Here is a 21,035-nt window from a genome sequence, read left to right as displayed (position 1 = left end):
TGGAACTCACTTGTAGACCAGGCTGGCCTCAAACTCAGAAATCCACCTGCCTCTGCCTCCCGAGTGCTGGGATTAAAGGCGTGCGCCACCACGCCCGGCTGCGTAGTTAGCCATCTTATACAGCTGAGGACCACCTCCTTAGGGAATCGAGCCGCCCACAGTGGGCTGAGCCCTCCTACATCAATTAATAAGCAAGTCAGTCACCTATAGACATTGGTCTCTCACAAGCCAATCTGATTTGGGCAGCTTTTCATTTGAGACTCCTTTCTCAAGTGATTCTAGGTTGTGCCAAGTTAACAGTTAAAGTTGACTGTGATAATGGCAATAAGGTGAAAACATTTGTCACACAAACCTAGTGACCTGAGTTTGATCCCCGGACCTTACATAAACATGGGGGAAGAGAATCCTCAAAGAATCCAGAGTCATTCTCTGACTTTCATATGTGTGTCATGGCACATGTGCCCCCCCCACATCAACACACACACACACAAAGCTAGGTATGATACCCACACCTGCAAGCCCAGCATATGGGAGATAGAGAAAGGAGGGTCAAGAGTTCAAGGCCAGCCTCTACTAAATAGTGAGTTGGCAGCTTAGACTGAATTGCATGAAATATACCCCCTTGCAAAAGACTCAGCAAAGGTCCTGGTGTGGTAGTACATAGTTTAATGTACTCTGGAGGCAGAGGCAGGTGGATGTCTGTGAATTTGAGGTCAGCCTGGTCTACAGAGCAAATTCCAGGACAGCCAAGACTGCATTAGAGAAACCCTGTCTCACAACAGCAACAGCAGTAACAGCAGTAACAGCAACAGCAGTAACAGCAACAGCAACAGCAGTAACAGCAGTAACAACAACAGCAGTAACAGCAGTAACAGCAACAGCAGTAACAACAGTAACAGCAATAGCAACAGCAACAGCAGTAACAGCAGCAACAACAATTGCATCAATGTGACTATTTTTAAAAATGGAATATTTTGAGTTTGAATTGGAGCCTGGGTTTATTGCTGGATTAGTTACTGATAACTATTTTTTTCCCTAGATTACAAAATTTTAGCTATTGAAGTTGTCTAACCCAAACTCGAAATTTAGGCAGAGATTAAGTATAACGGAATATAAAAGCTGGACCTCTCATATTGTATATGGTCTTGAGGACTTTATCAGCAAATTATTTTGGATTATTTTATGTGGATGGGTATTTGCCTGCATGTATGCTGTGCACTGTGTGTGCCTGGTGTCTATGCCGGCAGAGAGTGTCGCCTCCCCTGGGACTGGAGTTACAAATGGTTGTGATCCACCATGTGGGTACTGGGAACTGAACCCTGTTAGGGCAAAGAGTGCTCCTGAATGCTGAACTGCAGCCATCGCTCCAGTCCTGCAAATTCTTTTGAATGACAGAGGTGCCATGATATCTTCTACAACCCTGTTTGTCTTTATTGTACTCAGAGTGACAGTCGACTTCATAGCATGCGAGTCACTATGGATTGGATTGGGACAGGAACTCACAGAGGCGCTGTAGGGAACCACTCTCTGTGTTAGGAAACTGAGGCCTGTGGCAGGAGAGCGGCTCAGTCCCCTGGGGTGGCTGGTGTTCCTCCTTCTGCCTCCTGGATCTGAGCGTTGCTCCGCACATCTCTGCCCAGGCCTTTTCTTCTTCACCTTTCTCTTCTACCTGTTGTCCATCGCCGCTGTGGCACTGATGTTCGTCTACTACACGGAGTCTGGTGCCTGCCATGAGGGCAAGGTCTTCATCAGCCTCAACCTCACCTTCTGTGTCTGCGTCTCCATCATTGCTGTCTTGCCCAAGGTTCAGGTGAGCAACTCCCTCGCTCTCTCTCTCACACACACACATACACACGCACACACACTCACTCACACACATCCTTCTACAGAAAGAAGATGAAGAGGAGACTTAGCCAAGGCTAGTAAACAGTGGGGCTGGGATTTGAACCAAGGAGGGCTGACTCCAGAGCTTGTGCGTGGGGTGTGGAGTGGGGGAAATCCATCAGTAGGAGTCAAGGCCAAATTAAACAAGTTTGGTTGCAGAGCTTTGTGGATCAAAGACAGGGAGCTGGTGGGGCACAAATTAATATGGCAGGAGTTCAGGGCCTTATTTCCCTTTCTCCTGCTCACCCCCTACGCCCACCCACCCCCAGGCAGAGGGGCCAGGAATCTGTCTGGTTTCAAAGCCACGGAAGGGGAAGAGGTTTGCAGAGCAGGATAAGTGTTGGGGTGTCTGGAGTGTGACAGTGGGGTACAGGCAAGTGACACAGAGCTAACTGGAGAAGCCGACCTGAACATGTGGAGAGAAAGAATTAGGGCTCCGGTTTGGGGCAGGAAGGAGTGGTGGGTGATCTGGGGTGGGGGTGGGGAGCTGAGTGGCCTGGGCTCTTACCTGTGAACTCTCATTGCCAGGATGCTCAGCCTAACTCGGGTCTGCTGCAAGCCTCCGTCATAACCTTGTATACAATGTTTGTCACCTGGTCCGCCCTATCCAACGTCCCTGGTGAGTATGAGACAGGCCTCTGGTCCAGTGCAGCTTATTGAAGTGTGAGAGACATTGCAGGTGTCTGGGACACCCACAGGCACAGGGTGTGTATGTGTGTGGGGGAGTGAGCACGAGGGTCTCATCTGCTCCTGGAATTGTTTGTCTTTCATTGTATCTGCCATGTGCTTTCTGCTGGTGGTCCTTGAAAGGTCAAGTGTGTGTGTGTGTGTGTGTGTGTGTGTGTGTGTATCCTCTTGGGTCAGCCCTCTGCCTAGCCTCAAAGTTCCCTGACTCCTAGAGGTTCAAGGTGTCTGTGTTCCTTCCCCAGACCAAAAATGCAACCCTCACCTGCCCACTAAAAACGGAACCGGCCAGGTGGACCTGGAGGACTATAGCACAGTGTGGTGGGATGCCCCGAGCATCGTTGGTCTCGTCATCTTCATCCTGTGCACCTTCTTCATTAGGTACCACGGGCTTGGGCTCTGGGAGGGGTACTGACTGGAGGAGGGAGGGAGGACCGGGGAGCTTTCTACAGCTGTGATAAATACCACAGCCAAATCCAGCGTGGTGAGGAAAAGGCTTATTTTGGCTTACACATCTCACAGCTCACCGTGGCGGAACACTGCTTGCTGGTTGGCTTTTGGTGGCATGCTCAGTTTGCTTTCTTATACAACCCAGGCTCATCCGCCCAGGGGTAGCACTACTCACAGTAGGCTGGGCCCTCCCACATCAATCATTAATCAAGAAAATGACCCTTTTTAGTTGGTTCTCTCCCTGGGGATTGAACTCAGATCATCAGGTATGGCAGCTGGTGACTTGACCCACTGAGCCATGTCCCTGGTCCTGTTTGTTGTTTTCATGAAAACTTCTCTTGTAACATTTATTAAAACAATGCTATGGGCCAGTTGAAACAGCAGAAGAATAAATGTATTAAGACACAAGCTATAGACATTTCCAAGTAAGTGGCTGGAGAGATGGCTCAGTGGTTAAGAACACTGGCTGTTCTTCTAAAGGACCAGGGTTCAATTCACAGCATCCACATGGCAGCTCACAACTGCCTGTAACTCCAGCTCCAAGTGATCTGACACCCTCTTATAGACAGTCAATTAGGCAACACACCGATGCATGTAAAAAATAATAAGGTTTAAAAAAAAAGAAAATCCCAAGTGAAAAAAGAAAGAAAGAAACAAGGAAGGAAGGAAGAAAAAGGAAAGAAAGGAATAAAGAAAGAAAGAAGGAAAACTCCCAAGTGTCAAATGCACTGATTCATTCAAAAGTCCAAGAAAGGCCAGCACCCAGAAAATAAAGTGCATGTACCATGGCGTACATGTGAAGGTCACATGGATTCTGAGGATGAAACTCAGGTCACCAGGCTGTGCAGCAAGGACTTTTACCTCACCAAGCCATCTTGACAACCTGTGGCATTGTTTGGTCTTTCTTTTCAATGCTGAGATCCGGCTGGGGCTTTGCTAGTGATAGGCCAGTGCTCTGCTTCTGACTCCCCCTCCCTCTCCCCCCTTCCCCCTCTCCCCTCCCCACCTCGCCCTGCCTTCTTTTCATAAACGTGAATGATTGCTAAAACAAAATCCCTAAGGTTTCCTGACATGGCTCATGCCTGTAATTCCAACCTTTGGGAGGGAGAGGCCAGAGGGAGGGCTGCTGTGACTTTTCGAACAACCTGGGCTATAATGTGGCTGAGTTCCGGGCCAGCCTGGACTACGTGAGATGCTCATACAAAACAACCAGAGGGCCTGAGTGTGGGTCTCCATCCAGCATAGACCTGAAGCACAGTATTATAACCTCTGCCCTGCAGGGAGGGGGACATGGGGAGTCTCTGGAACTTGCTGGCCAGCCAGTGTATCTGAAATGTCACCTTCCAGGGTCCATGAACTGCCTCAAAAATTAATGTAGCTGAGCAGTTGAGGAAGAAGCCTAGCATCATCTTCTGGCTTACACGCGTGTTTACACATAGACACACATGCACACGCACACACACACCATGTTACTACAGGCAAGGACACCCACGTATACACACGCACACACATATACTCTCCACCACCCTCCCAAGAACAACCTGTATCAATTTTCCTTCCGTTGCTGTGATAAATACCATGATCCAAAGCAACGTGGGAGGAAAGGATTTACTTCAGCTTACGCTTCCAGGCTCCAACTGTCCCATCCCGGAAAGATGTCAGGACCAGAACCCGGAAGGAGGCAGGAGCTGAGGCAGGGGCTGAGGAGGAGGAACACTGGTTTCTGGCTTGCCCCCTATGGCTTGCTCAGCCTGCTTTCTTAGTCCAGGGCAACCCGCCCTGGGTGGCACCTACAGTGAGCGGGGTCCTTCTGGTCCTCCTGAATTGGTCATTAATCTAGATGATATCCCAAAGTCTACTTAGAAGCTGGGCTGATGCGGGCAATTCCTCAACTGAGGCTCCCTCTTCCTAGAAGACCCTAGTTTGTGTCAAATTGACAAAAACTTAAGCAGCTCCTCCTGGTTTGGTGCTTTTTCTTTTTTAAAAAAGATTTTATTTATTTATTTTATATATATGATGAGAACATATATACTGATGTAATTGTCTTCAGACACATCAGAAGAGGGCATCGGATCTCATTACAGATGGTTGTGAGCCACCATGTGGTTGCTGGGAATTGAACTCAGGATCTCCGGAAGATCAGTCAGTGCTCTTAACCTCCGAGCCACCTTTCCAGCCTGGTTTGGTACTTTTCATTACTTGGTACTCAGTACTCTGTACTCAGTACCCAGCACCTGTTCTGGGAATGGTATGAAATGACTAGTTTGTACCCTGTACAGGGCATTCATGAGACATGTTGAGGGAATCCAGGGTTAACAAAGGGTGATATAAGGAGTTGGAGTAGACCTGAGGGTCTGAGCAGTTTGTTGGTCCCTGGGCCTCCAAGGAGCCAAGATCACCCAGTACTGTGACCGTTTCCAGACACACCCTGCTGTGCTGTATCTGCCCACCTCTGTTAGTGGCCCTAACAGCCTTCCTTCCTCTCTGACAGCCTTCGGTCCTCTGACCACCGTCAGGTGAACAGCCTGATGCAGACAGAGGAGTGTCCAGCAGAGATGGTGCAGCAGCAGCAGGTGGCTGTCAGTAACGGCCGAGCCTATGACAATGAGCAGGATGGTGTGACCTACAGCTACTCTTTCTTCCACTTCTGCCTGGTGCTGGCCTCCCTGCATGTCATGATGACACTTACCAACTGGTACAGGTATGCCTCAGCAGCCTGGTGGGTGGCAGGACCCGGCCAGCCCCAGGTGGACTCACTGTGTGTTTCCTCCAGTCACTCATGGGTGTTCTGGTCTCTGCTCCGAGCTTGGGAACAGAGGTGGCAGGGTCTGCCTTAGATCCCCATAACCCAACCCTTGCTCTGCCTTAGTTTCCCTGCTGTGCCTTCTTGGCCCAGCTTCTGACATGTTTGCTTCAAGACCAGAAGGGACAGTTAGGAGGTGCGGCTGGGATGAGCAGGGTGACCATGTTTTCAAATCAGGGCCGGACTGTCGGGGAGTCTGGTGTGGGAAGCATGGAGGGGCAAGATTAGGATGGGGCAGTCAGACTCAAAGTCACAGAATTAAGAGTCAGAGCCGTCAGGCAGTGTTGGCACATATCTTTAATCCCAGCATCAGGAGACATAGACAGAGGGATCTCCATGAGTTTGAGGCCAGCCTGGTCTACAGAGTGAGTTCTAGGACAGCCAGAGAAACCTGGTCTCAAACAAACACACAAAAGTCAGAATCGAGAGGTCTAGAGTTGGGGTTGGGACCATTGAGAGTCACATCTTGTCAGGACTGTTGGGGAGTCATAGTCTGTCGATATACACAGGCCCTTTGGTTAACATTGAGGTTCGGAGGCAATCAGACCAGTAGGGGGGCACCGAGCTGAAGTCAGGGTAATAAGGTTGGGGCCGAGGATGAGTTATTGGCTTAAGAACCGAAGTCAGGGACAAGCAGGGTTAAGGTTAAGTTCATCAGTCCTCAGGGATGAGGAGCCAAAGAACTGAGTGACAAAGTCCTAAAGACAGAATTTCTCTGTGTGGCCCAGGTGAGCCTTGAACTTGAGGTCCTTCTGCCCCACTGCCTGAGAGGCTGGGATTGCAGGCCTGGACCGCTGACCCTAGGTCTTTTTTGTTTTGGTTTTGTTCAGGGTCTCATGTAGCTCAGGTTGGTCTCACACTTATTCTGCAGCGGACGATGATCTTGAACGCCCCATCTTCCTGCCTCTGCCTCCCAAGTGCTGGAATTAGAGGTGTGCATCACCATGCCCGGCTCACGGTGACCAAGTGAGGGACCAGGAGATCGAGTGGAGGCCTCAAACTATAGTCAGGACAGGAGTTGAGGTCAAGTTTGGATCTGGGGTCCAGGGTCCTAGGTCAGGTGTCTCCAGTGTGAAGCACAGGGATTGGAGTGACAGGAAGAGCCAGGCAGGGTTGAATTTTGATGTCTCAGCTGGCTCATCAGGTCAGGGAACAAGACCGAGGTCACAGGATTGGGGACCAGGCTCATGAGCCCGATGGTGTGTTCCAGCCCTGGGGAGACCCGGAAGATGATCAGCACTTGGACCTCGGTGTGGGTGAAGATCTGTGCCAGCTGGGCGGGGCTGTTCCTCTACCTGTGGACCCTGGTGGCACCCCTGCTCCTGCCCAACAGAGACTTCAGCTGAGAATGCCCTGCTGTCTGCCTACATGGTGCCTTGGGGCTCAACAAGGGTCAGCCCACCCGTGGCCACAGCTATCTGCTCTCTTCCAGGACCTGCTCGAGTCAGGATTCTCTATTCTCAGTGCCTCCAGGGTCTGTGGGACATTATGCTCTGACCCAAGCCCCGCCTCCCTTTGCCCATGACCATGCACACCCACCCTTGGGACTGAAGTTAATCCCTGTTCTCAGGGTCCCCAGAAGAGGGCATGAGAGTAGAGAGTCACCCAGAGCTGCTCAGCTGACAGGGGGTTACCCACCCTATACACTAAGGCCTGGGTTCCAGGCCTCCAGAGCCCACCCCCTCCCTAGACCACGTGCCTTACTGAGTCAATAAGACTTCACTCAATAAACATGCCTGTACCTGTGTGTGCCTCCCATGTCTTGTGCGCCACACCCCTGGTGTGAGGGGGCCCCATGCCTCCTTAGCCAACCTGGGAGCTGGGGTGTGCTTGGAATGAGGGTGTTGAAGAGTATGGTGAGCAGGACAGAGGGCAGGGGTGATGAGCTAGACAGGGCTAGCCTCAGGACCCTTGTTTACAGTGTCTGCCTGGGAGCTCTGCTCCCCTCTGCTCCCCTCTGCTCTCCTCTGCTCCCCTCTGCTCTCCTCTGCTCCCCTCTGCTCTCCTCTGCTCCCCTCTGCCCTGTATTCGTAGTCTGGATGTCATCACTCACTCCTCTAAGCAAGGGCTGCGGTGGTCCTTGGGCTTGATATCATGGGAGTCCAGAGAAGACCCATGACATTCCCAGGCCTTGAAACACCTGGGAAAGGACTTGTGCCCTGGAGCCACCAAGCCTGCCTGACTCTAAGGAGGCCAGGGCGTCTAGCTCTTCAATGATTAGAGGAACGTGGTGCTGCCTGGTCAGTGGCTTCTGCAGTGGCTCAAGGCATGTGGCCTGTGCACCAGGCTCAGCCAGAGATGCTCAGTGGTGTGAAGGTCACAGGCAGGCTCCTATCACTCCACTGCAGGCCACGCATCCCGCCCACTTGTGGGTGTGGCCTTGTGTGGGTGTGGCCTGTAGGTAGTTCTTTGAAAGTCTGTTTGGGTGCTGTCTACAGTATTGCCTGGGACACAGCCATCTCCTAGGTACCCCCAGGGTTTCGGGGAGTATAGGAATTCAAATAGACATCCTGAAAACAGAGCAGGAAGTGTTGGGCAGGGAGGACATTTGCTGAGGTACACAAGGCCAAGTAAGAGGGGCTCAAGGGCAAGTACAAACGGATGCAGACAGCATGCGGGGTCGGAGGAAATCGAGGGTGGGTGGGATGGTACAGTCTCCCTCAGGGGATGAGGGGAGACTAGGTTATCCCACAGACAGAGGGGAACCACCGGGGTACTGAGCCGGCAGAAGGCCTAAAGTTGTGAGCTGATGCTGGGATGTCCCCATGACTACAGCTGAGTGGCAGAGTCACAGTGTATTTTAGACAGATTTCCCTGGGTGAGGTGGGACGTATAGAGGCTGGACTTCGTGAGGCTGAGGAAGGCTCTCTCACTAGGGATGGGTCTGGAGGATGTGCTTGCCCCCCCCAACCCCTCCCCCCCCAGGCCCTCGGCGTGAGGTTGTCAGAGAAGCATGCATTGCTATTCTTTCTGTGTTTCTCCTTCAGGAAAAAAAAATGCCCAGGGTGTCCTCGTGACCTGTGTATTTGTAGAGGTAGTTGATTTGCCGGATGTGGTGGTGCACACCTTTAATCTCGCCACTCGTCAGGAAGGCAGAGGCAGGTTTACAAACTGAGTTCCAGGACAGCCAGGGCTACAGGGCTACACAGAGAAACCCAAAACAAAAACAAAAAAAAGGAAAAAAAGAAAAAAAGAAAAAAAAAAAATCCTTCCTTCAACACCCTCCCCCCAAAAAAAAAGAAAAAAGAAAAGGTGGTTGTGGTTGTAAGCTTGTTACAGCCCCAGATCATTTAGTCAGCAATGCACTCACTAAGTGCCAGGGGCTGGGCTGGGTCTTGCTGGTGGTCTGGGGGAGGGGCAGAACAAAGAGCCACTGTTCTAGGTAGGTAAAGGACTTTCCCCTTGTCTCCAGGGATGACTGGATCTGTCACACTAGAGGTAGGCTTGTCACCACCCACCAGGGCAGGGAACCTGTTTAGCTGTCCCTTTTCCTGCTGCCCAGAGATCTGACTTCCACCCACCCTACCTGTCTGTTCCTGCCTCCTCTGTTCTTCCTTCCCGCCATCCACACCCTCTCTTCCTTGTAGACCTGTCACTATCCCTTTCACTTCCCCTCTTTTTGAGAGGCCTGCGGACAGAAGCTCTGTTGCCTGCAAGCCAACAGACTGGACTGAGAAAAGAGCTGTCCTTGAGTTTGAGGAACTACAGCATCCTGTCCCCAGGCCACTGTCCCTCAGCCCCACCTGCAGCTTAGGTTGCAAGTGACACAGGGGGGTGGGATGGGGAGGGGGACAGGGTGAATGTAAAGCTGGTAGATGACACCGGGAAACAAGCAGTGCTTGGAGCACTCTGGGCTTGGCTAGTTCTGTCTGCCTTGATGTGTCACTGTGTGTCATTACCCTCTCAGGGCCTTACCTGGATTTTTCATGACTGCGGCCACAGTAGCTTTCTTGTAAGCCATAAAGAGCTTTGCACTCAGTACTTAAACAGCAGATAGTCTCAGCCCTGTGGTGGTTTGAATATGCTCGACCCAGGAAGAGAAACTATTAGGAGGCGTGGCCTTGTTGGAGTGGGTGTGGCCTTGTTGGAGGAAGTGTGTCATTGTGGGGGTGGGCAATGAGGCCCTCCTCCTAGCTGTCCAGTAATGGACTGAACCTCTGGAAGAGTAAGCCAGCCCCAATGAAATGTTTTTCTTTATAAGAGTTGCCTTGGACATGGTGTGTTTTCACAGCAATGGAAACCCTAACTGTATCAGCCCCTTCTCCCTTTGCTGCCTGGCCACTTTGCAGCCTCTCTGAGCTAATCAGATATAAGAGGAAATGTTGACTGTGTTTGCCTTTCTGTTATAAGGTACTGCTCTGCCTTTTAACTCAAAGCAGTGTATGGAGCCACAGCAACCTTCTTGGGATGATTAGACAACACACCCGTGGATGGGAAATCTGCCTTAGGAGACATGGAAGAGTTTGCATCCTTGATGTCTGTGGGAGCTCTGCTGTGCCTGGTCCAGATGTCACTTAGATGGGGAAAACCAACCCCAGTATATCTGAGTCCTATTACTGTACCTAATGGGACAGCAATGCAGCTGAATGTGTGGCTAACTGCTGTAGTTACTGTTCTACTGCTGTGAAGAGACAGTATGACCAAGGCTTACAAAAGAACACATCTAGCTGAGAGTTTGTATAGGTTTAGAAGGTTCCGGAGTTTGGGGTGATCACAGCAGGAAGCAGGCAGGCATGGCACTGGAGCAGAAGCTGAGAGCTTTATTTCCTGATCTGAGAGCAGCAGCTGAAGAGAAGATACAAACAGACAGATACACACAGAGACAGACAGACAAACAGACAGAGACACAGAGAGAGACAGACAGACACATACACACAGAGACAGACAGACAGACAGACAGACAAAGAGACATACAGAGAGAGAGAGAGACAGAGACACAGAGAGAGACAGACAGACACATACACACAGAGACAGACAGACAGACAAAGAGACATACACACACAGAAACAGAGAGAGAGAGAGAGAGAGAGAGAGAGAGAGAGAGAGAGAGAGGCAGATAGATAGGCAGACAGACAGAGGGAGAGACACACAGAGAGACAGAGACAGACAGACAAAGAGACACACACACAGAGAAACAGAGAGAGACAGAGATAGAGACAGACAGAGACAGTCAGTCAGACAGACAGACAGAGCCAGACAGAGCCTGGGTCTGACATGAGCTTTTGAAACCTCATAACTCATTCCCAGTGACACACCTCCTCTAACATGGCTATACCTCCTGATCTTTCCCAAACAGTTCACTAACTGAGTACTAAGAATTCAAGCATAAGCGCCTTTGAGGGCCACTCTTATTGGAATAACCATATTAATTGATATAATTAACTGGCCACTAATTTTAGTAATGAGAACAGCAAGCACTGACCCTGCATCTTGTAGGCATAATGTTTTGTGTGCTACGAGCTTACCCTTGTACTATTTAAATGCTGTTTTCCCCCCACCCCCCTTCACATCTTGTTTCAATCTGGACACAGCATTGTAATGCTTATACCAAGAATCTCCTGTCTCAGGTTTGTATAAACAGTTCTTACCATTTATTCTCTGCCTTGTCAATAAATGCTGATAACACATTGGACAGAAGAGAGAAGGAGAGGAGAGTCAGATCATAGGGAGGATGGAGGAATTGGAGCGATGAAGAAGGTGTTTGAAGAGCCAGACCAATACGTAAGCATTATGGGATGGGGCTGGGAGTTAGTTAGCCAGATTAGCATAGCAGTTTAAGGCACATCATTCATTTAACCGCTCAGCTATTGAGGTGCAGCCTTAAATACATCTTGGTTTCTCTGTAAAGTTATTGGGGATTGCCATAAGGTAAATCGTACAGCCAACAGATTAATTCACGGCTTACCTTTATATTAGGCATAATTCATTTTCAGACTCTAACCAGCACCCATTTCCCCTAGTACTAAGTTTCATTTTTTGTAACCCTTGAATCCATCTGTGTGACAGCCACTGTGCGGTCCAATTCTCCCCAAGGCCAGTATAAGCAAGAACCTATGGTCATTCATCTTCGTGGTTCCCTGGGGGCCTAGAACAGAGCCTGAGAAAGAGTACTCAGAACAAGTGGAGTTAGTTGAATGAGCACTGTTTGACTCTGGAACGGCCAAAGGGAGGCTGTGGCGGGAGCAGAGCGGAGGGCTCTGTTGGATCAGAGCTCTGTGTTGAGGGGTACAAGTTTGAGACAATGTTTCTCTCAGTTCTGAAACTTACTGTATAGATCAGACTGGCCTCAAACTCACAAAGATCTTTCTGCCTCTGCTTCTCCAATGCTGGGATTAAAGGTGTGAGTCACCACCTCCAGCTAAAATAAAAAAATCTTAAGTTTTTGTTTTTAAAAAATCATGGTTAGTGTTAATGGCAGGTTTTGTTGGGCACACCCCTTCTGAAACCCAACCCCCTCTAAATCAACAAAGACGCTAGGACTGGGCAACTTGACTCCCCAATTAGCAGCCATTGAATTCTCTCCTGTTGTCTTGGCTGCCTTGAGCAAACAGCCAGGTCTGACTGCCCTTATGCCAACACCAGCCTTCTGGACTGCTCCACAACCTTCTGGAACATTCCACAGCCTTCTGGAATGCTCCACAGCCTTCTGGAACGCTCCACAGCCTTCTGGAACATTCCACAGCTTTCTGGAACACCCCACAGCCTTCTGGAACGCTCCACAGCCTTCTGGAACATTCCACAGCCTTCTGGAACACTCCACAGCCTTCTGGAACATTCCACAGCCTTCTGGAACGCCCCACAGACGCCCTGAGACAACTGTACAAAAGACAGCAGCTGAGTGCCTTGGCCCCGAGAGCACAGACCTTGCCAGGGCTGCTCGGAACATTTTGTAGTGGATCTGCTCTAAAGAGGCTTGGTGTAGAAGGCTAGGTAAAGAGTTCCTAGAGTTGTTCCAGTTGCCATCCTTCTTTTTTTCTTTTTAAGATTTATTTATTTGTTTTATGTATATGAGTACAATGTAGCTTCACAAATGGTTGTGAGCCTTCTTGTGGTTGTTGGGAATTGAGTTTTAGGACCTCTGCTCACTCCAGTCAACCCCAATCGCTCCGGTCAACTCCTCTCGCTTAGGTACAAAAATTTATTTATTATTATACATAAGTACACTGTAGCTGACTTCCGACATGCCAGAAAAGGGCATCAGGTCTCATTACAAGTGGTTGTGAGCCACCATGTGGTTGCTGGGATTTGAACCCAAGACCTTCAGAAGAGCAGTCAGTGCTCTTAACCGCTGAGCTATCTCGCCAGCCCCCATTTGCCATCCTTTTAAAGAAGAAATTTTACTTGTCTCCAGTTTTAAATATATAGTTATCATATATCATATATATATATAATTTATATAACCATTTTTTAAAAAGATGTATTTATTTTATATATGAGTACACTGTTCCTGTCTTTAGACACATCAGAAGAGGGTACCAGATCACATTACGGATGGTTGTGAGCCACCATGTGGTTGCTGGGATTTGAACTCAGGACCTCTGGAAGAGCAGTGGGTGCTCTTAACCTCTGAGCCATCTCTCGAGCCCCATAACCATCATTTTTAAAAAGTTCTTTGCACACATATACTTTTTCCAAATATGAAAATGAAAACATATTTTTATGCCAATGTAACGGATGTGTTTGTTTTTATATAAAGAATTAAATCTTGGCTAATTTTTCGATACTACAAGACAGAGCATTTTCAACATTTTTCAGAGTCAATTCACATTTGGCTTTTATAACTGTTAATGTGGAGAGCACCGCTTTGCATAAAAATGTAGTATAAAGTGGTGTAAGTGGAGGAAGAGTGGTCAGGGCCGTTTCTTTCCGAGCAGGAGATTTTGTATTTACGGTGAAGATGCTGCAGATCATCATAGACAGCAGTTTCAAATCTGAGCTGAGGTTTTCAGGCAGCACTGAAGTTGTATGGCCTGCTGGCGTGTGCTGGCGTGTGCTGGCATGTGCTGATATGTCATGTGTTCACACCCAAGGCTGCATCAGAGTCTCACAACACAGGTGAACTATGCCAGAGACACCTCAAATTCATTACACATTTGAATTTGAATTAAGTTTTGATTATTGCCCAATCAGAAATTTTTACTGTTGCCAATTTTTTTGTGACTTCTCTATTCAGTTATGGGATTCTATATGAAGTCACTACCTCAGTTTAAGATTTGCTTTGGACTGGAGAGATGGCTCAGTGGTTAAGAGCACTGGCTGCTCTTTCAGAGGTCATGAGTTCAATTCCCAGCAACCACATGGTGGCTCACAACCATCTGTAATGGGATCCGATGCCCTCTTCTAGTATGTCTGCAACAACATGCTCATATACATAAATAAACACAAAAAATTTGCTTTGGGACTGGAGAGATGGCTCAGCAGTTAAGAGCATGTGCTGATCTTGCAGAGGTTCTGGTTCAATTCCCAGCACTCACATGGGAGCCCACAACCATCTGTTACTCCAGTCTCAGGGGATCCATCTCCCTCTGCTGATTTCCAAGGGCACCAGGCACACATGTACACAGGCACATATGCAGACAGAATACTCATACATATAAGATAAAAATTTTAAATGTAAAAAAAAAATTAAACACACACTTTAAGACTGGGGATGTGGGCTGGAGAGATGGCTCAGAGGTTAAGAGCACCGACTGCTCTTCTGAAGGTCCTGAGTTCAAATCCTAGCAACCACATGGTGGCTCACAACCATCCGTAATGAGATCTGACGCCCTCTTCTGGTTCATCTGAAGACAGCTACAGTGTACATAGATATACTAATAAATAAATCTTTAAAAAAAAAAAAAAAAGACTGGGGATGCAGCTCACTTGGCAGAGTGTAAACCCAGCATGAATGAACACCTGCGTTTCATTCCTAGCACTGAATGAAACTGGGCAGGGTTGTGCATACCTGTAATCCCAGCACTTGGCAGGTAGAGACGTGAGGATTAGAAGTACAAGGTTATTCTTAGCCATATAACAAGCTTGAGTCAAGTTTGGGCTACATGAGACTCTGTAGGAGGAGGAGAGAGGAAGAGGAGGAGGGAAGAAGAGGAAAAAGAGAAGGAGGAAGAGGAAGAAGAGGAGAAGGAGAAGAGATGATGGAAGAAGAGAGAGGAAGAGGAAGAAGAGGAAAAAGAAAAGGAAGAAGAGGAGGAGGAAGTAGTGGTAGTGGTGTGCTAGATAACCCTGCAACCCCTTCCATCTTGACCAGAGGAGAAGCACTTCCCCTGGTGGAGGGGCTGCATAAGCGGCCATGTCATGACTGTACAAAAACACAGACTTTTAAGCCTGTGATTGGCCTAAACAAGTCCTGTGATTGGTTCAGAACGAATGGCTCACTGACTTACATGGCGAGGAGCCGCTTTCCTGGTCTTGTAACACTGGAGCAGTAAACTCTGGAATTGCCTGCTTTCAGTGTTACAGGCCTGCTAGTGACATGAAGGCAGAGGCTGCAGACATCATTGTTATAATAGCAGCCGTGTCCCAGCGACTTGATAGCGGAAGCAGTGACTGTCTGTCTGCTGAAGAGAGCCAAGGCAGCAGCTGCATAGCTAGAGACATCCTGGTGACCTCGGAAGCCATCCTGGTGACCTCGGAAGCCATCCTGGTGACCTCGGAAGCCATCCTGACACCTCTTGCCTAACTTCCGATCCCTGGTGTTGGGGGTCCAGTGGTACTGCTTGGGGCTGGCATCTGGTTACTTGAGCCTAAGGTCCTGGCTTCTCAGCACAGTGCCACCAATGGCTGTGCAAATGCTGAAGTAGCAGGAGGACATGGTACAGCCACTTGTCAGCTGAAGTTGTGACTGTGGAGAACTCAGGACCACCCACTAGCTGCACCCATAGACCTGAACCTGCCTGACTGTGCTGGTAGGCTCTGGGAACCACACACTGATCAAGCGATCCAGGCTGAGAGCTGTTACCTTGGCTGCTGGGAAGGGCCAAAGGGCCTGATTGAGAAGCCTGCATAGCAATTCTAACACTAGAGGGTGCTCTTTGCTGTTGCTCATGCCTGACTACTGTAAATGGTTCTTTGTAAGCCGCCTGGAGCCAGCATCTGTGAACCTTATATCTAGCCACAATTTCTATCCAGGTGGAGCAAAAGAAACTCTGCCAGTTGAGCGGTGACAGGGAGGGACTTGGGTTGATACAGTCATGTGGGGAGCAGAGGAAGGGATTGTGCTCATTGTGGTACTGGGTCACAACAATTGTTGAAGCAATTTGTTTCCTGCATTAGAGAATGAACCTAGGGCCTCTGGCATAACAGGCAAGTGGTGCTGTACCACTGAGACATACACTGAGCTACTTTTGTTTTTTTACTTTCATATTTTAATTTGAGGCTCCAAGTTGTACAGACTGGACATGAACTCATTCTATCCAAGGCAATATTATTGATTAAATGAAAGCTACACATGTACTTTCACCTAGAAAATTCTGTAATCTATATTACAGAATGAAATGTAAGTATGAAAGGGTGGAGGTACAAAACACAAGGGTGCACGGAGGTACAAACACAAGGATGGACAGATTCAGGTACACACAGGCATGGCAGGATGCAAGTACACACACACACACACACACACACACACACACACACACACAGGCATGGACAGATTCAGGTACACACACAGGCATGAAGGATGCAGGTACACACACAGTTATGGACAGATGTTGTGGATGGCCCCTGGTGATGCCTGTATTTTTATGTTAATTCCGATTTCCCAGGAGGGTTGTCTGGAACAAGGAATGAATCATGTACTCAAGTGACTTCTTGTGAACTTTTCCCCAAATGAATAAAGGGACCAATCACTGGGCAAGTAGACAAGACAGAGGAAGAGAAGAAGCAGGAGTTAGGGTCTTTTTGGACCAGGAGAGTGAGAGGGAAAGATGTAGCTCCTGGTGTCTCCTGGCTTATATGGCGAATCTGCCAGGATTTGCCACGGGAAGATTTAGATTTAGTATGGCTTAAAAGATTAGGATTCTAGTTGTTGCACCCAGCGACTGAGTAGCCATTGTTTCTGAGCTAAGCTTGTGTGGTGTTTTCCTTCACGCAGCGGTTCGACTGGGTTCAAGAGAGAAAGGTCCGTCGGCACAATGCAGGGTTGCCAGAGGTGCACCACAAAGGCCGTGGGGGTTTTGAAGCACGGGGCTGGCGTGGTAGCAACCTGCCAGTGGGGACTTAACAAGCTGGGTGGGGAGACTGTGGAGCTCTGAGTCAGAGAGTCTCCACAAGATAAGAACTCACTGGTGGGACTGCGGGATTGAGAGTAGCTGGGTGTGGTGCGGGAACTTGCCGCATATTTAATATTTCCCACAACATATAGATGCAGGTACACACACAGGCGTGGAAGGTACACACACAGGCAGGTTGGGAATATCAAAGATACTGTTGGGCAGAAATGTTCATAACAAAGCTGGAAGCAAATTTCAAGCCTATCTGTAAAGGTATGGGTACAGTTAAATAAATGTTACTACTCCTTAGCAAAGAATGATGAACTAGCTTTAGATCTGAGGGGTTCTCAACCTGTTTTGAGAACAGAAAGATGCAGAGAAGTTTGTATTTTTAAAATGGTCCTGTGGTACTTAGGGTTTCTATTGTGATAAAGCACCAGGACCAAAGCATCTTGGGGAGAGAGGGGTTTGTTTTGATGTACATTTTATGGTAATAATCCAGTTGGTCCATCACTGTGGGAAACCTGGAGGCAGGAAGTGATACAGAACCCATAAAGCTGTGCTACGTACTGGCTTGTACCTCGTGGCTTGCACCTCATGGCTTGCACCTCGTGGTTTGTATTTTATGGCTTAGACCTCATGGCTTGCTCAGCTTGCTCTCCTATAGCACTCAAGACCCTCAGCCCAATCTTATGGAGGTATTTTCTTAACTAAGGTTCCTCCTCTAGGATGACCAGCCAACACAGGTCCTTTTAAGATTTATTTTATTTTATGTGTATGTGGGTGTCATCAAAGGCCAGAGGGAGGTATCGGATCTCCTGAAGTTGAAGGTACACGTAGTTGTGAACTGCTCAGTGTGGGAACTGGAAACCAAACTTGGTTCCTCTGCTAGAGCAGTGTGTGCTCTTGAATGCTGAGCCATGTCACCAGCCCCAAAGACCTTCCTTTTATCTCCATTCGGAGATGAGCAAGTGTCTGGAGGCCCAAGATTACACCGCTGAAGGGCCAGGGAACTGACCCAGGGCCCATCACTGAAGTCCAGGCTGTACCGATTCATCTGCTCCTGACCAGGATACGTTCCAAAGTTACACAAACTCAGCTTTAAATTCTGGCTCTCATTCGGACTGTCCTGACCTTGTCTGCTGTCTTAGTCAGGGTTTCTATCCCTGCACAAACATCATGACCAAGAAGCAAGCTGGGAAGGAAGGGATTTATTCAGCTTACACTTCCGTACTGCTGTTCATCACCAAAGGAAGTCAGGACTGGAACTCAAGCAGGTCAGGGAGCAGGAGCTGATGCAGAGGCCATGGAGGGATGTTCTTTACCAGCTTGCTTCCCCTGGCTTGCTCAGCTTTCTCTCTTATAGAACACAGGACTTACAGCCCAGGGATGGCACCACCCACAATGGGCCTTCCCACCCTTGATCACTAATTGAGAAAATGTCTTACAGTTGGATCTCATGGAGGCATTTCCTCAAGGGATGCTCCTTTCTCTGTGATAACTCCAGCTTGTGTTTTCTTCTTGTGGGCAGAGTTGGGGGCACCAAATGGGGTTTCTTAGCTTGAGCAGGGGATGAGCAGGGGTGAGCAGGGGTGAGCAGGGCTTCCAACTGAACAAAATCCAGTCTCGATCGCAGAACAAAGCAAAACCTCAAGAAACAAAAGAATGGTTTCAGAAGTAAGCTCAAGGACTGTTTTATTTGAGTTTAAAAGAAACAAACCTTAGGGCAGGCAAGCTGTAAACCTTAGCATCTCCCCAGAGGAAGGATCAGACCTCTAATACCATTGCAACACTGTTTCCCAGCGCAGCTTGTCAGCGTTTGTAAACACTGACGCATAAAGCATCCATCTTTATTCTTGCAGTGAGTTACAGGGGACATGGCAGAGAAGCCTGGATTTGTTTTCTGCTGTGTGTGTGTGTGTGTGTGTGTGTGTGTGTGTGTGTGTGTGTGTNTGTGTGTGTGTGTGTGTGTGTGTGTGTGTGTGTGTGTGTGTGTTGGTGGTGGTGGTGTGTGTATGGGGGTTTGAGACAGGGTTTCATGTTGCCCAGACTGGCCTCAGTTTGGTCCCAACCTCTGACATGTTCTATAATCTCTTGAAATAGCGCCACCATCTGGGGACTAACGGTACAATACACAAGCACCTGCTCTATCTCCAAAGCCCATCCTCCACCCTGTCCCTCCCTCCACTCCCCAGCTTAGACCACACTGTTCTTCTGAACTAAGATGATGCAGGGGGTTATGATGTGCCAACACTAGTCCTGAGGATTCATAGGTTCCTACTCATCTGACCTTAATGGTCACTCCTTGAAAGCAGTTGCTTTTGGTCCACATTTTACAACCAGCCATGTGGAAGATCAGGTCCTGCTTGGGCTCCAGGAGCCTAGAGTCACTCATCAGGTCCTTTTAACTTCAGTTTGCTAATCTGAAAAGTGGACAGGGGAGGGGAGTGCTAACCTGACTCTACCAAACTGGATTGCTGGTGTATCCCTGAAGTGTTTTCAAGTGGATTGAGCTGCTGCTGTCTGCTAACCTGTAAACTGAACTGCCGATTTCCAGACAACACAGACTGGAGTTACTCCAAAGACCCTTTCTTCTAAACAGGTCCACTTCCCCTGTATCCTTTCTTTCCCACTACCTCTGGTGGGTGGTGGGCTAAAGGGAGGTTAAGAATAATTATTAAAAATAGGGTTATTAAAAGTTAAAGTTACAGGGGAGCTTTGCAACAGGCAAGAACGGTCAGAGAGTTCAGGGCATAGGGCCTGCTTCGAGGAGGGTGGGGAGGGTTGGTTCTGCCCCACCTTCAATCAGAAGTGGGTGTGGAATGATTCTGTGACGTCTTTCTCCAGCCCCCTGTGGAGTCATTCCAAGAAACGGAGTCACAGCACAATGAAACTCACAGGCACCGCCCTGAGAGCCCCCCCTCCCCCCCCCCCCGTTCTGCTGTCTGTCTGTCTGCCTGTCTTTCAAGGGAGTCCTGAGCTGTGATCCCGGACTGTGGTAGCCACCTTCTCGCTGGATGAGTTATATCACCTCCACACAGGAGAAGGAAGAGGACAGGCCTGCGGGAACTGGGGACATCAAGCCAAAGCATGGTTGACTTGGATGGAGAAAGGTCCCTCTGCAGACGGCTGTAAGAACACAGCTCTGCACAGCTGTCACTAAGTGTGTGCGTGCGTGTGACATGTGTGTCGTTTGTACTTGTTACTGTGGGAGTGTGCATACGGTTGCACATACCTGTGCACATGCATACGTGTGTGGGAGTGTGGGAAGCAGGGGTCCACCCCAGGTGTCTCTCCTTGATCGCTCTCTACCTTTATTTGTTTTTAATTTATCTTTATTCCTTTGTAGGTATGAGTGTCTTGCTTGCAGGTATGTCTGTGTGCTAACTGACTACCTGGTGCCCTCCAAGGCCAGAAGCGAGTGTCAGCATCAGATTCCCTGGGATTGCAGGCTCTGTATCAAACGCTGCAGGGGCACTTGGTATGCAAGGTGCGGCTCTAATTCTCTCTTGTCTCCTGATTTCTCACCAGATGTGAGAAAGTCAGTCTACTCCGAATGTTTGACCATAATTTTAAAGTAATAACTAGTTTTTAAAAAAAAGATTGACAAAGAATGAGGGAAAACCCCAGAATACATGTTTCTTAAAAGAAAATGAACAGAAGATCATCAAGTAGAAGCAAAAATGTTCCAGGGGCTGGAGAGATGGCTTAGCAGTTATGAGCACTGACAGCTCTTCCTGGTTCTGTTCCCAGCACCCACATGGTGGCTCAAATCCACCTATAACTCCAGTCCCAGGGGATATAGTGCCCTCTTCTGGCATCCAAAGGCACTGCATGAATGTAGTGCAAAGACATACATATAGGCAAAATACCCACACACGCATAAAAGAAAAATAAGTAAAACCTTTGTTTTAAAGATTTTTTTATTAATTTACTTTATGTATATGAGTACACTGTAGCTGTACAGATGGTTGTGAGCCTTCATGTGGTTGTTGGGAATTGAA

The 21,035-nt window shown here is 48.6% G+C and overlaps 1 protein-coding gene across 2 annotated transcripts in view; it reads left to right on the top strand.

The window, feature by feature from the left end:
- Positions 1-7,568, top strand: part of Serinc2 (serine incorporator 2) — a 21,570-nt gene extending 14,002 nt beyond the window's left edge. For both annotated transcript variants that reach the window (XM_029539932.1, XM_021200315.2), the window contains exons 6-10: positions 1,641-1,810; positions 2,413-2,503; positions 2,814-2,949; positions 5,510-5,719; positions 7,032-7,568. In XM_029539932.1, the coding sequence (XP_029395792.1) occupies positions 1,641-1,810; positions 2,413-2,503; positions 2,814-2,949; positions 5,510-5,719; positions 7,032-7,167 (743 nt within the window). In that variant the 3' untranslated portion in view covers positions 7,168-7,568. The remainder of the gene's footprint in view (positions 1-1,640; positions 1,811-2,412; positions 2,504-2,813; positions 2,950-5,509; positions 5,720-7,031) is intronic.
- Positions 7,569-21,035: the final 13,467 nt, after the last annotated feature.

The sequence above is a fragment of the Mus pahari genome, chromosome 6, assembly GCF_900095145.1.
Source record: "Mus pahari chromosome 6, PAHARI_EIJ_v1.1, whole genome shotgun sequence".
NCBI lineage: Eukaryota > Metazoa > Chordata > Mammalia > Rodentia > Muridae > Mus > Mus pahari.
This window is presented reverse-complemented; position numbering and strand designations above follow the sequence as displayed.